This window comes from Chaetura pelagica, unplaced genomic scaffold, assembly GCF_000747805.2.
Source record: "Chaetura pelagica isolate M959 unplaced genomic scaffold, ChaPel_1.0 scaffold85, whole genome shotgun sequence".
Classification (NCBI taxonomy): domain Eukaryota; kingdom Metazoa; phylum Chordata; class Aves; order Apodiformes; family Apodidae; genus Chaetura; species Chaetura pelagica.
The window spans coordinates 4,832,062-4,847,028 of NW_009953505.1; the positions used below are offsets into that span (position 1 = coordinate 4,832,062).

Consider the following 14,967-nt stretch of genomic DNA (forward strand, 5'->3'; position numbering starts at 1 on the left):
CTACCACTTATGTCGTGATACAATTTTTCTTAGGTCTAACTTTTACTGTGACCTAAGCAGAAATAATTGGTATTGGTATGTTCATGCAGACATTTCTGCTGTTCAGCTCAAAATGACAACTAATTAAGTTTCAGTAACCTATTGGTGTGCTGCACCCTCTGTAAAAAATAAGATTTGAAATGCTCTGAGCAGAGCATTAACAAAATTGATACTTGTGTATCTGTGCTGTGACTGAAGCTACACGACCAGTTAGCACAATGCTTAACTCAAGCAGCGTGGATGCAATGCACTGTTTCAAGTTATCCTGGCTATCTATAACAATAATGCCCCAAGGTTCAAGCTAAGTTTAAAGTCCAACTATACTACAGGGTACATACATTCATTTGACATGCACTTTGCCTGCTGTGGACTGAAACAGGCCACTGCAGCAACTGAGGATTTTACCACTCCCAGGTGCGTGTTTTGTCCTTACACAGATGCTGTGCCTCCTGTAGGAAGTGCAGCAATAAAGCATAAATGCTACCTCTAGGCCTCTGAATCTTTGCCTCTGCAGAGGAGCAAAATAGCAGGTAACTGAGGTCCTTTCAGCTACCTAAGCCCTGAAGAAGCACTCCTTGCTTCAGACATGGCATCAGAGAGGTGAACTGGCTTCTCCAGGTCACTCAATTGCGGAGTAGCCTGGGAGAGAGCCCAGACCAATCCACTACACCACACTGTCGCCCAAACAAGCTATTACATAAAAATCTCCTATTTCTCATGGACAAGTCTTAAAATGGAGGAAATATTTATGCAGCAATGCCAATGGCCAGCATCAAACATTTGAGCTGGACTACAGGCAAAGCCATGGGGTTATTAAGTGCGTGGTCTTAAAGACCACTGTGGCAAGTCTTACAGCACCAGGGGTAGAGGATGGGGGGGGTTGGGAATTCTGCTCTATTTACTCACATTTAGATCATTATATAGTGTCTAAGTGCAAAAGGGAGGGAAAGGAGGAGTAATTCTTTCCCCAACATTGTTGAACAGTTACAGAGCTAAGTTGAGCTGACCCTTTCTGCTGCTGAGGTCTCAGGTCACCAGCCAGTGAATCTGCTCTTTGCTCAATACAACCTTCTCCTATCTGCAGTCAGTGCTTTACAAATTAACCTCGCTGTCACAGTGATTGGTGGGTGAGGGCTTATTTTCTCCAGAGACAAACAGCTGATGTTTGCCTATTTCAGATCCCTGCATTAGCAAATATTGTTCAAGCGCTGAATTCCTAAGCAAACTGAAAAATGCATTATTTAAACATAACTGTGTTCCAGCATTGCACAATATTAATATTGCTAAAGCTACTTAATGCTTACACATTTAATGCATATATATATATAATAAATTGATAAATTTCAACTAAACCTTTCAATGACTGTTTCCAGTTATTAATGAATTACATCATTATAAATTTGGACCAAATGTTTAACTGGCCTCTACACTTGTGCGTATTGTTGGTTGCACATTCAGACTCCTCTTCTGCATGACCAAAGCCTTCCACTTTTTATGAAGCTCTTCATTTGATCTCTCCTGTTAAACAAGGTGCACCTCAGTCAGATTTCATTTGTTTTTTCAGTTTGGCAAGACCAGTGAGACATTCATCTCTCCATTTTCTCCTGGCATCCAAGATTTTTGGAACAACTGGGATTTTTTCAGACATTGCCTGGAATAGAACATTGAAGTTGATTGAATCTCACGTTCCAAGTAAAAAGTTTCTCACTAGCATTGTTGCCCTCCTTTTCCTGCATCAGACCAAATAACCATCTCAACAAACTATAACTTATTCTATCACAAGCAATAGGCCAATAATTATTTACATGGGTATCTGGAAATGAGCTAACATGTATGAGAGGACAAGTGCTCCCACTTGGAGGAAGTTGGCCTGAATGTGGCAATGAAAGCGCCTTCAGAAACACCAAAGCATCAGGTTTTTTCTCGGTTTGCCCCACACAGCCACTCTGTAGTCTCTTTGTTAATAACCTGTTATTAAATGGGAAGGAAACAACTTGGCCATGTATGTGGTTGAAAACGTGCTTTAAACCAAATTCCTGTGTATGTATGTTTAAAGCTGAGATCTCTCTCTGGCTCCTAATAAATGTAATGAGGGATACCACGTTCGTGAAAAATGTTTTGTCTTAAGAGTGCCAGTTATAACCAAAATGACAGGGGAAGACACATAACAAACACAGAATAATTATTTTTGTTGTTTATTGGAATATGGGGGACAGAGAGTACAGCACTATTTGATGACACAAAGGTAGAAGTCTGAACAAGTTAGCACACAAAAGTGGTATTTAAAGGAAAAAAAAAAAAAAAGTATTTCTGAGTGTATAATCAAAGTTGTCTTAGAAGTGCCAGTTAAATGCATCACCAAATTGAGAACAAGAGCTAGTAAGGTCTGGCCAGCTAGTATATTGTAACAGATTTTCTTTCAAAGAATAAAAGCTGGTTTGAGACTGCAGATAGATATCACAAGGTGATCTTTGCCAAAATAGCATCTGGGGTCTTAGGTTTAAAATGCAAGTGTTGAGAAACTTGGTAAAACCTGGACCTCCCTCCAATGATTGGCAAATTACAGTCATTGCAGAAAAAAATCAGGCGGAGGGACAAAGGAGTGAGATAAGAAATGCTTTATGTTTTACCCTTAAGAGGATTCTTTCACACCCATCTTTGGCATTGAAGACCAAAGATAATAAAGAGACACGGAAACAGGTGCTGAGGTGGACTCCAGCTTTCCATAAAGAAAGAAAAATGTTTCATACTAATCAAAAGCTCCTAATCATTAATAGATCCACAATTATTGATTGTTATTATAAGCTGCCTATGCTTTATTTAAGCATAATAGAATCTTTTTCCTTTTTTACACAGTTGATGTTGAAATTGTATAAATAGGAACAAAAAGAACAAAAATGCTGTATTCCAGGCAGCTTCCATATAGGGAATTAATCAAGAATGACTCAACACATACACGTGTTCTTTAGTGGAGCATTTAAAAAGGCAACTATGAAAAGGAGGAGTTAAGAAATAACAATACTTCAGTTAATTCCTATAACCATAGAAACAGCTTATACAGTGAGTACAAACAAACCGTGGGCTTAGAAATGTTAATGGACAACCTGGGTCCCAATCCAGCACAGGACTTGAATATATCTTATCTTTAAACATGCAAAAAACCTTACCAGACTGCTCACATACTTAAATTAAACGTGTATTTGCAAGCACCGCAGGCTGGAGCTCTAACTTGTAAAGTATACAGAAACAAAGAAAAGAACACTCAGAAGAAAAAAGCTACAGGGCTGATGCTGGAAGGAGGAAGAGACAGGGAGAAAAGACATGTAGGAAAGGAAGCTTGGAGCTGTGCATATTATGGTAGAGGACACAGAACAGAAGTGGTAAGCAATAGTGTGGAAGATTTGGTGTCAATGACCTACAGCTGCTGATTGCTCTGTCTAGTAACAATGTTACTCAGCTGCTAGATCACTTTCCCTTGATGTATGTCAAAGTGCTTTGAAGAGGGACTTCATGCATTCTGGACTCATCTTTTCATTCAAAGGACACAATCACCCAAGAAATACAGACTACAGATACCTCCAACAGTAAACTGAAATGGTACAAATGTTAAAATTAAAACTAACGTTATTTGTTCTGAATGTCACTGCATTTATCAACTGCTTATTTACCTGAGTGATTTTCTGCTTAACTTCACCTGAAAATTCTGGAACCGGTCCAAAGGTGTTCAGAACAAGTCTCATACCTTCACGGTATCTCTCACAATAGTTTGAAATACCTAAAAATAAGAGTGAAAAATTACATTTCAACAGAAATTCCTACTTAAGTTCAGTAAGACTGCCCGTGCTTAAACTCTGCTTTAAATCACAGTCCAAAAAAACAGATGTGCCTATGACATCTAATTGTCATCATGGTAAAATGGATTCTATCTACCACATTTCCATTAAGCTTCATGGAAAAATCATGTAGGACATTCCTTCACTGCCAAACCAATTAATGTTAGATAACAGCAGGCAATGCTATGTGAGGGGTATGGTACATAATGATGGATATACTTATGTTTTGTTACTTAAGACCAGAAAGCTTTCCTGACCAGTGTCCACAAGAAAAGTTTGGTTCTCTCCCTGTTTGACCAGTTCAAGCATTCCTCTTATTATTTGTATGTATTAATCTGGAGTATATTAAGAGTAACATGGCTTGGGGGAAAAGGTCAAATACTTGGAGACCCAGGTGGCCTCCAGTGGAGGAGAAAGGCTTAATAAGAACAGACAGATCTTCCAGATCAAGACCTTGTATTGCAGCTGGAACTGGAGACAAGGATTTGGCTTTTACGACCACCAGGCCCTCTTTGAGGGTTGAGCACTCGTGGAGGGAGATGAGATTCACCTGACAAAGTGGGGAAAAGGCATCTTTGCAAAAAACCTGACCAATCTGGTGGGAAAAGCTTTATATTAGGAACACTGGAAAAGTGAGATTGCAACTTGTAGTCAAATGAGGATGGGGTGTATAGGGGTGGAAAGAAAAAAGTGCAGGTAACAGATATAAGACAAACCTTAAGAAAGTAAAAAAAAAAAAGCAGAAGGAGTCCACCTCTAGTGTATATACACAAATGTGTGCAGCCTGGGAAACAAGCAGGGGAAATGAAAGCTCCACATGTGGTCACACAACTACAGCACTGTTGGAGCAACTGAGGTGTGGTGGGATGGTGGCACAACTGGAGTGCTGCAGTGGACAGATACCTACTTCAGGAGAGATGGGAAAGACAAGGAGGGGGTGTGCTATCTCTGTAAGGAAGCAGCTCAGATTTACGGAGCTGTTCTATGAGATGGGCAGCTGGCTGGGTGAGAGCCTGTGGGTCAGGATTGGTGAGTGGAGAGGCCATTAAAGGACAGCATCCTTCAAGGGCAAGATCATACAAGTCCATCCTGATACTGAGGAGGACAAGTAGATATATCAAGAGATTGGCTTGGGTGAGCTGCATTGCCAAAAAGCAGCATACAGGAGGTGGAATCAAGCACAGGTTGTAAAGCGGAAATTTGAAAACACTGCCCAGGTATGTAGAGATGGTGTCAGGAAAGCCAAAGCTGAGCTCCAGCTGAGAGTTGCAAGGATGTCAAGGGCAACAAGAAGGGCTTCAACTGTTACATTAGCAATAGAAGGCTGAACAAGGGAAGTGTAGGCCTGTTGCTGAATGGGTGGGTGATCTAGAGACAGGAGAAACAGGTAAAGTGGAGTTACTCATTGCTTTCTTAGCTTCAGTCTTCATTGACTTCATTGACTTCTATGCCTCCATCCTTAGAGGCAGGGTTCAAAGAGGAGAGGAATGATCTGCAGAAGGTGCCAATCTAGTCAGTGACTATGCAAGACTTCAGACCCATCTGAGACCATCAGACAAGACAAACTGGCCTAGGATATGAGAGAAATGGCCGATGCCCTTGCAAGGCTTTCTATCATATTTTTTAAATCATGCTAGGTGATGCATCAATCTCATCATTTCAGATCCCCAGATGATTGAAGCCAAATATTGCACCCATCTTCAGAAAAGGTAAAAGGAACAAGCCAGGTTACTACAGGTCAATTAATCTCACTTCTGTGCCTGAGAAAATAAAAAAGCAAGTCTTCTTGAAACAAATTCCTGGACACAGGAATAAGAAAAAAGTGACTGTGACAGTTGGAATGTAGTCACCAATGGGCACAGCATGTAAATCATGTCTGACTGACCTCACTGACTTCTGTGATAAAATAACAATTAGTAAAATAGTGAATATTATCTCCATCAACTTTAGAATAACATTTGACACTGTCTCCTATGATATTCAGTATCAAAGTTAGGACATTAAAAGTCTGAATGCTTTGACAACTAGATGGACAAAACATTGGTTGGATACCCCTGAGCCTGAGTACCACAGATATCTATCCTGAGATCTGTACTGCTTACCAGCAGTTGCTCATGAAGTTTGTGAATGGTATCAAATTGGGCAAGGGTGGGAGGGGGGGTGAAGGGGCCAGACCAGCTGATACATTGGAGGGTGGGGCTGCTCTTGGTCAGGCTGGAGGAATAAGCCAATACAAAACCTTGAGAAAATGAACATGGACAAATGCAAGATCCTGCACCTCAGAAGGAAGTGCTCCTTGCAACAACACAGGGGGGGTGAAGGGGCCAGACCAGCTGATACATTGGAGGGTGGGGCTGCTCTTGGTCAGGCTGGAGGAATAAGCCAATACAAAACCTTGAGAAAATGAACATGGACAAATGCAAGATCCTGCACCTCAGAAGGAAGTGCTCCTTGCAACAACACAGGCTGGTGAACCTCAAGAATTCCTGGTCTTGGTAGGCAGCAAGCTGAACATGAGCCAACAGCATGCCCTGGAGGCAAAGAGGACCAACAGCATCCTGGGCTGTGTTAACAGCACAACCATTAGACTGAAGGAAGTAATTAGCTCCCTTTAGACTGCATACAGAATATTATATTCAGTTTGGGGCCTCCAATTCAAAAAGGACATAAAAAACTTAATCAGAGGCCACCAAAGTGGTGGGGGCTGAAGTAATTGTCCTCTGAGGAGAGGCTGGGGGAGATGGGCTTGTTTAGCTGTGAGCAGAAATGGCTTTGGGGGGGAACTTAACAGCAGCTCCCCAGTGCCTACAGGGAGGACACTCAACAGACAGAGCTGGACTCTTTACAGTAGCTGCATGGCAGAAGGACAACAGACAGAATCTTAAATGAGAGGTTCAGACTGAATACTCAAGCACTGGCACAGATTGCCCACAGTTTGTGCAGTCTTCATCTCTGGGGATTTTCAAGACTGGGTGAAACCCTGCGCAGCTTGTCTGACCTCAGAGATGACCCGGCTGTGAATATCTTAATAAAGCATGTGGTCAGAGAAACTGAGAACCAGCTAAATTGTAGTAATGGTTAAAATGGCAGTCAACCAGACCTTGGCTGAATTAAAGAAAGTTCCAGCTTCCATCAGCTCCAGTAGGAATCTCAAAATAATGACTGTGATAAGTGCACCAAGAAGAGAAATCAGTCATTTGGCTAGACACATACATGTAGTAGTCTTTTTAGTGCTACTAATTGCCACATAATCAAGAAAGGATGAAGCAGTCTTTCTCACTGTACTTCAATGAAAAAGACATAAGCTGCACAACAGTAAATGAGCAACACTTCTCTGGCAGTAAGAAAGCTGACATGAATAAGAATGTTATTATCCTGACAAAAACCTTAGATCTGAGAAGGGAAGTTCTGGATATCCACTAATAGCTTGTGACAATCTTCCTTTTCTGAGAACCACAGAGACTGAAGAATTTGCATTCTTCATTCTCTTTTTATTAGCTAATCAACAAAGCTAAGAGGAGAAAACTGCAGAAAACACAGGCAAGTAGTTACAGTCACCAAATCTTTCCTGAAGACTCAGGAGATTGTACAGACCAAGAAGCATGAACCTGAGCTGATCATGGTCTTATCCAACCACAAAATACAGGAAATGTAAGTGGGGTGGCCTGACTACCAAAGAAAAGAGTGCAACTCACGCCAAGAGCCATTAAGCAGTCTCTTTTCTGAACAATCTGTAGACAGTTCCCTGGAATGCAATACTGCCTGATAATCAGTTCGATAGAAGTAGCACCTGCCTAACCCTAAACGGCTGAGGTTGAAAGATGGATGAAGGAATGAAAACCTCTGACTACTGGCGACTCTGAATCATAAACCACAGGCTCAAGATGCCTGAAACCACTGAAATACAGGTTTTCCGAAAGGCCTCTGAGGTCCATAAGAGAATGGAGAACACTCTTGTTTCTGGACCAAAGGAAAAACAACTTTCAGAGGACAGATAATCAAGGAAGTATTAAATTTTCTTTGAGAATTTAGAACTGTGAAGTCATGATGACCACCAGATAAAGAACTGAAAGGACAGAACTAGAGAACTCGTCCATTGCATGGGAGAAATATGGAGAGATTTGAGAGTATTTAACTCTCTTAAAAATGTACTAGATACACTTTCCAGTATCACAAAGGAGGTTCTGAGAAAAAGAGCAGTTAAGTAGCTTGAACCTGTGTTTGGTGCCACAAGTGTGCCAATCAGCACTTAGTCAGCCTTTTTTCTTGTATTACCTACACACGGAACATATGTGTTCCTAGAACACACTCTGGCATAATCTGGCCTTCTCCAACACAAAAAGGGAAGTCAGCTGGTCATACAGGTATATCTGTACTCTAATTATATGGACATGTAGTATTTTGCTCAATTTTCTTGATTGAAAAACACCAACAAACCTTCAAATTGTAGTGGGCTTCAAAACAGCACTGGCAGGAAGTGAGATTCAAGAAGAGAATTACTGTGGGACATGGAATGGCTGTGATACAGGTCTATCTGTATGCTGAGGGAATAAGCAGAGACCATCCACCTCTATAAACACTCTGAAAAGGACCACTGGTATCAGGGTTTACTGACCACACCCTCTCATTAGCATGAGTGCTTGCCTGTAACATCTTACCAGCTGAGCTCACAGGCCTTGGCACCTGAGGCCAAGCCAAGGGGATATGCTATTCACATGAGGAATCTTGGGAACCCAAGACAATTCTAGTTGAGACTCATGCACCAACCACAAGATGATAATATTTAAATTTCACCCTTCTCATGTGGGCTGCTTCTTCTAACAGTGAGGAGTCTGAGAAAAAAGTTTGCCCCACATCGTGCAGCATCATAGAAATTTCCCAGATGTAAAAGCAGACATTACTGAGGCTGAAGAGTGCAGAACTATGTGGACCTTGCTAACTCACAGCTGCTGGTTGCCAGCTAAACAATCACAACATCGAAACCAGCAATTCAGTCAAATATGGCAATTCAAGCAAATCAGCATGAGCAACTGGCGACAGAAGAAACAGCAAACAGAGCAGTATCAGTTATCAGTTATGCTAGTGTTTATCCAGCTGACAGAGGCCTATGACACTTTGACCAGTGCTGAATACTTTGGGTTTGATACAAGGGGAGCCTCTCAACCACATTGTAAGCTCGTGAAATAATACCATTGATCTGAGTAGTTTGGATTCTGGTACAGTCTGAATAAGGTAGAAGACTGTGTGTAAGAAATCTTTCTACAAGAGTCTCCAACTGAAGAGATAACATCAATATCTTGAGAAAGCTGAATGCTGGGATGTGGCTGATCCATGTGATGCATGGTGCATGTGAACTCCTGAGCTGCAGCTGTCCTTCAAAGCTCACTAAGCCAGCTAGTCTTGGAAATTGAGCTCCTGCTGGCAGCTCACCCACAGCTTGAATGAATCAGAACAATTTCTGGGTGGGTGTAGCTCACCAACGCAACAGAGACATTCCAAATGCAGGTTGGGTAACATAACTCACTGCATGCAATGTATGAATGAAAACCAGCCTTATGCAAAGTCAGCAAAATAGGAAAAGGTTAAAAAAAAAAGTTATGGGTCTAGGGAGGAGCAGCAGCATTTAATATAGTTGATCTCAACATTGTAGCTGAAATGGCAACATGCAGGCATGTATACTACAAGCCGAACTGGGGGTGGACTTTGCTTTTCAACTGCAAACTCAAAATTGGCAAATATTTTACACAAGGCCTTTATACTTATGACTCCTTTGGTTCAAAAGTCAGGGCTGTTGCAAAGGTGGATGAGAAGAGCACTATACTGGAGTACAGGGACAAGAAGACGGAAAACAAATATGACCAAAGCCCTTTAACTTTAATCCTTGTTGATACTGCCCAGGGAACAGCTTAAACTGGAAGAATTAGCATCTGCAAACAGTGTGAGAAAGACAGAGCAGCACCTAGAAGCTGGAGAAACAGGAAGATGGCAAATGGGGCTGTTAAAAACAATCAGGATCTCTCCTTGCATCCAGCTGCTGTTCCCACACTGTGTCCCATTATCTCCAACTGGAATAAAAGGAATGAAGTGAGATGCACCTGGGACTGAGAAAGAGGGGAATCAACTCACAGCACAGGAATGACAATAGCTTCTTCTTGTCTATAAGGTTTGTTGGCTCCCTGCCTAAACCTCCATCTTCCTTGCACACTCACCTGGTCAATGTAGAGGGAAGGGGCTGATGTTGCAGCAGGCACCTGAGAACCATGAACACAAACAGAAATGCCTCCAGGGAAGGTAGAAGTTCCCTGAATCTTCCTCCCACCACATGTTTACAACTATAAAGTGGAAGAAGAGGAACAACTAACAAAATATTCCAAGGAAGTAGTGGATACAGGATTATATGAGATGAAAAAAGGAATACTCTACCTTGCTTGAAAGTCCCAAACCCACTCAGCATTTCTGATTGTGCAGTATAGTTACAGGAACATGTTACCACAAGCTAGATGAGGGCACCAATTCAAGGCTTTTCAGCTGCCCATTTGTGTCTAGGAAACGCTCTGTACCACCAACAAAGAAAGAATCAACTGCTGCTTACTTAGCTTCTATGAAGAGTCCAGGCTGCTTCCAAAATGGCTAACGAACTGTCCCACAATAATTTGTTCACATAACTACACTACAGGTTTGCAGGTCCTTACCTGAAGGACTTGCACTGGTGTGGTGTATCACAGGAATCAATTAAATGCCTCTAGTCCCATCAAGACGAACACAGCACTTATGAAGGAAAAGGAACTCACTGGATATGTAGCTTTAGAAACATGCATAAAATGCTTCACTTCCCTGAGAAGCCCTCTTCACAAGTGAGGTGATTGGAGTAGAAGGAAAAAAACCAAGGGAAACATGACAGCATAGAATGTAGCATGTTCATGCATTATAGTATGAAGGAACTTAGCTCTTGAAAGCTAACTGTCATTCCTTCCTCTTCATAAGAAAGACAACAGTCATGAAGGCTGAAGGATGCAGCAAGCAAACTTGGTAAACCAGTCTGGCAAGGACACTACACATGGGACAAAACAGGGAAGGCACTGAGATACTTGTGAAAGACAAAAGACAGGAGCAAGTGTTACCAGCAAGGACAGGGCACATGCCAAAGAGATATGGTGCCTCATGATACTGAGAATTAACTTGATGACTTTGAACCTGATGAGCAGCATAGGATACTGTAATAACTCAAAGAGTAGGTGTGATGGTCAAGATGTAATAGCATCAACAATTTGAAAAGATTGTGGTGGGGTTGATTTTAGAAGGTAAAACCTAAGAAGAGGTTGCACTTGGTAAGACTGAACAGTATGGAAGAGAACAGAAGTTTCAGAACTTTGTGGAGTCAGTCATGGTTAGGTTATGCTCAGAGAAAAAAAAAAGTCCAGACTTCTTTGCTTTGTTGATAGATACCCATATGGAATTCACTTATACTGCAGCTGTGTGAATACTTTCAACTACCCTAAGACAGTGGTAGCACCAAAAAAATAATCTTTATTCTTACTGTCCCTTTGTTATACTCTGAACAGCAATGCACAAACACTGGTGTTGGACTGCTGTGAGCTGGATCAAGGAATTAAACTGAGTCAACACGAACCTGTTATTTTCTTAGATCAGTTTCAAATCTGGGGTGAAATCCTCAGTCTGAGACACCTGGTGACTACAGATATTATTTTGTTACCACAAGGGAGGACACAGCAAGATGTGTTTTTTAGATCACATCTATAATGACCTGAGTGACAAAGCAATAAAGAAGTCCTGTGAAAGTCACATGCTCCTTTCAGAAGGCAGAGGTGACCACCTAAGAGTCCATACAAAGAAACTGGTGCACAGCAGCCAAGTGTGCTGAAAAACTCACATCTTTGATTACTGCACACAAACTTTTCAAACAGCAGTTCTAGAAGGACTATAAACTGCTGTCTTCAGCCTATTGGGAAGTGAATTGAAAGTGTGTAAACATGTATAACTGGTGAGTTAATGAAAGAGGTTTTTGCATGATTGTAACACTGCGACATCTCATCTCAGTAGCATCTTCTTACAAGCATTCCTGAATTAAGTTGAAGTATTTTCATAAAATATAGCACATGGGTTGGACAGAAGTGGAGACAATCTTCCTTTTCATAGATTTTACGACCGTAACTGAGAGATTCTCACATCATCTACTTACTAGCTTGTGGTACAGCTCTGAATAGGGTTGAAGCTTGGTTTGCCCCCTACATGGCAGCATTAAAGCAGCAGCCACAGCCATGAAAATAATATCTGTTTTTGAACAGCCAGCATACCTGTCTTGAGTAAAAGAACATGCCTGACTGTGTTTTACCTAGCCAGACAAGAAAAAATTTCCTTCCTTTTAACTATGGCTTATGATTCTCCCACTCTTTCATTTTTATGTTTTGTGCGTTTCATACAGCACAATCATTCTGCTCCTGTTATCCAAAACAAATTAATCTGGCACATGCTTCTAAGACAAGCAAGCATTCCCAGTAAGAGAAACACAATTTTGACCATGAAGGACTGATTCCTATCTTACCAGATACTTTCACTTACATTACAGGGTTATTATCAGGCCTAGTTTCCACACAACTCCCATAGACACCTGTACAAATAACACAGTGAGTGGTAGGTAGAATATGATTCTGGAATGGTGTTTTTATAAATTCAGGAGACGACATAGTAAAAAAGATCCTTCTAACTACCCTCTATCCAGCACTTCTACTAATATCAGTACTTTAGATCAAGATACAATTCCACTTACAGCTCACTAAAAAACCCACTAATAAAGTAACTGATCTAAGACATATGATGAAAGGTGTATGAAGAACTTTTGCTGCAAACATGTAAAACACAGTATGTTAGTCTAACCTCTGGTTTTATAGATGAATTTTTGCAAAGGTATAAAGTTAAAGAAAAAAGAGATTCAGGAGACATAGTCTTACTAAGGCTAGATCACAGAATCATAGAACAGTTCAAGTTGGAAAGGACCTTAAGGATCATCTAGTTCAAAACCCCTGCATAGGCAGTGACACCTTCCACTAGACCAGGTTGCTCCAAGCCCCAACAAACCTGACCTTGAGCACTTCCAGGGAGAGGGCTTCCACAACTTCTCTGAGCAACCTGTGCCTGTGTCTCACCACCCTCACAGGAAAGAATTTCTTCCTAATGTCTAATCTAAACCTATTCCAGTTAAAAAATATTACCCCTCATCCTACCACTACAAGCCCTTGTAAAAAGTCCCTCCCCAGCTTTCCTGTAGCCCCTTCAGGTACTGGAAGGCTGCTATGAGGTCTCCCTGGAGCCTTCTCTTCTCCAGGCTGAACAGCCCCAACCCTCTCAGCCTGTCCTCATATGAGAAGTGCTCCAGCACCATGATGATCGTTGTGGCCCTCCTCTGGATCAGTTCCAACAGCTTCACATCCTTCTTATGTTGAGAACACCAGAACTGGACACAGTACTCCAGGTAAGGTCTCATGAGAGCAGAAAACAGGGGGAGAATCACCTCTGTAGACCTGCTGGTCACACTTTTGGCGCACCCAGGCTACAGTTGGCTTTCTGGGCTGCAAATGCACATTGCTGGCTTATGTTGAGCTTTTCATCAACCAAAACCCTCTAGTCCTATTCTCAATCCATTCTTCACCCAGCCTGTACTTGTGCTTGCCCTGAACCATGTGCAGGACCTTGCACTTGTCAAACTCCATGTAGTGTGCACAGGCCCACCTCTTAAGCCTGTCGAGCCCTCTAGATGCCTCCCTTCCCTCCAGCCTGTTGACTGTATCACACAGCTTGGTGTCATCTGCAGACTTGCTGAGGGTGCACTCAGTCCTACTGTCCACGTCACTGACAAAGAAGTTATGCAGTTCTGGTCCCAGTACCAATGCCTGGGAAACACCACTCATCACTTATCTCCACTTGGACATCAAGCCAACTGCAACTGTTTGAGCATGACCATCCAGCCAATTCATACCCAACATGTTAAGACTATGTCTCTCCAATTTAAACACACAGATGTCATGCAGGACAGTGTCAAATTCTTCACACAAGTTCAGGAAGACAATCTTCCATATATTCACAGCCAGCCAGGTACAGGTACAGGAGGGACACTGTGTCTGCTAACATAATCCCATGACAAGTAAATGGGTAAAATTAGTCCAGTGCAATTTATTGATATTCCTTGTAAAAGACTTAACAGCTTGTGATGGTGCCATGTGAAATCACAAGCTGACAGACTCAAAAGGCAGAGCTTATTGAAACTGAAATCAACTTTATTAACCAAAATCAACATAATAACATTATGCAATTTGGATGTGCTTTTTTTTCCCCCAACAGGTTTCCTATCTGGTTGTTGCAATTCAGTTCTCAAAACATCTGTTGCTGCTGCTGCTTCTTTTAGTGACTGACACTGTAATTTTCTTACATGTTCAAGGCTGTCAGCTCACTACCATACATTCAACATTTCTAATATTCATGCATTGATTAACTGGTTATCTAAAGTGGCCTCGATAATAATTTTTTATAGGACTACTTATGAATATGGAGGAAAGGATGGAAGAACTAACATGGGGGAAACCTGACATTAGCACATAGCAAGTTTATGGGAAGATCTTGATGTCCATACCCACATAGAAAAACACTATTTCAGAAAAAAAAGAAATAAAAATTGGAACAATATTCTTTATTCAAAACCAAGCAAAAATATCACAACCCCCAAAGACAGACTTGTCCATCTCCCATGATCTCCCACAAACAACACTTTTTTTTCCTCACATGCTTCCAGCATCCCCACCATCTGATTAACATACATTATCTCCAACATCTGATTAATCACTGATTGTTCAGAGTTTAAGATTATGGGGTTTTAGTAACTTAAGGCTGTAAAGAAAGGCAGCTACTTTGAAGGTGGTGAAGCTGCTAGACAGGCTAACAAATGGGAGAGAGGGGGTTTCTTATCTCTACCTCTATGTGCCTCCACTGGCAAGAAGTAGACATTATTAATAAAACACATCAGAGCAGCCTGTCTTAGGCAATCAAAATGGGGTCCATACTGTTCCACATGATGCGAAGCAAT

The 14,967-nt window shown here is 41.5% G+C and overlaps 1 protein-coding gene across 1 annotated transcript in view; it reads right to left on the reverse strand.

The window, feature by feature from the left end:
- Window positions 1–1,576: 1,576 nt before the first annotated feature.
- Window positions 1,577–14,967, reverse strand: part of CRYL1 (crystallin, lambda 1) — a gene marked incomplete at its 5' end in the record, with an annotated part of 58,440 nt that continues 45,049 nt past the window's right edge. Inside the window, 2 exons of the mRNA XM_009999438.1 lie at window positions 1,577–1,690; window positions 3,708–3,814. Coding sequence (XP_009997740.1) covers window positions 1,577–1,690; window positions 3,708–3,814 — 221 coding nt within the window. The remainder of the gene's footprint in view (window positions 1,691–3,707; window positions 3,815–14,967) is intronic.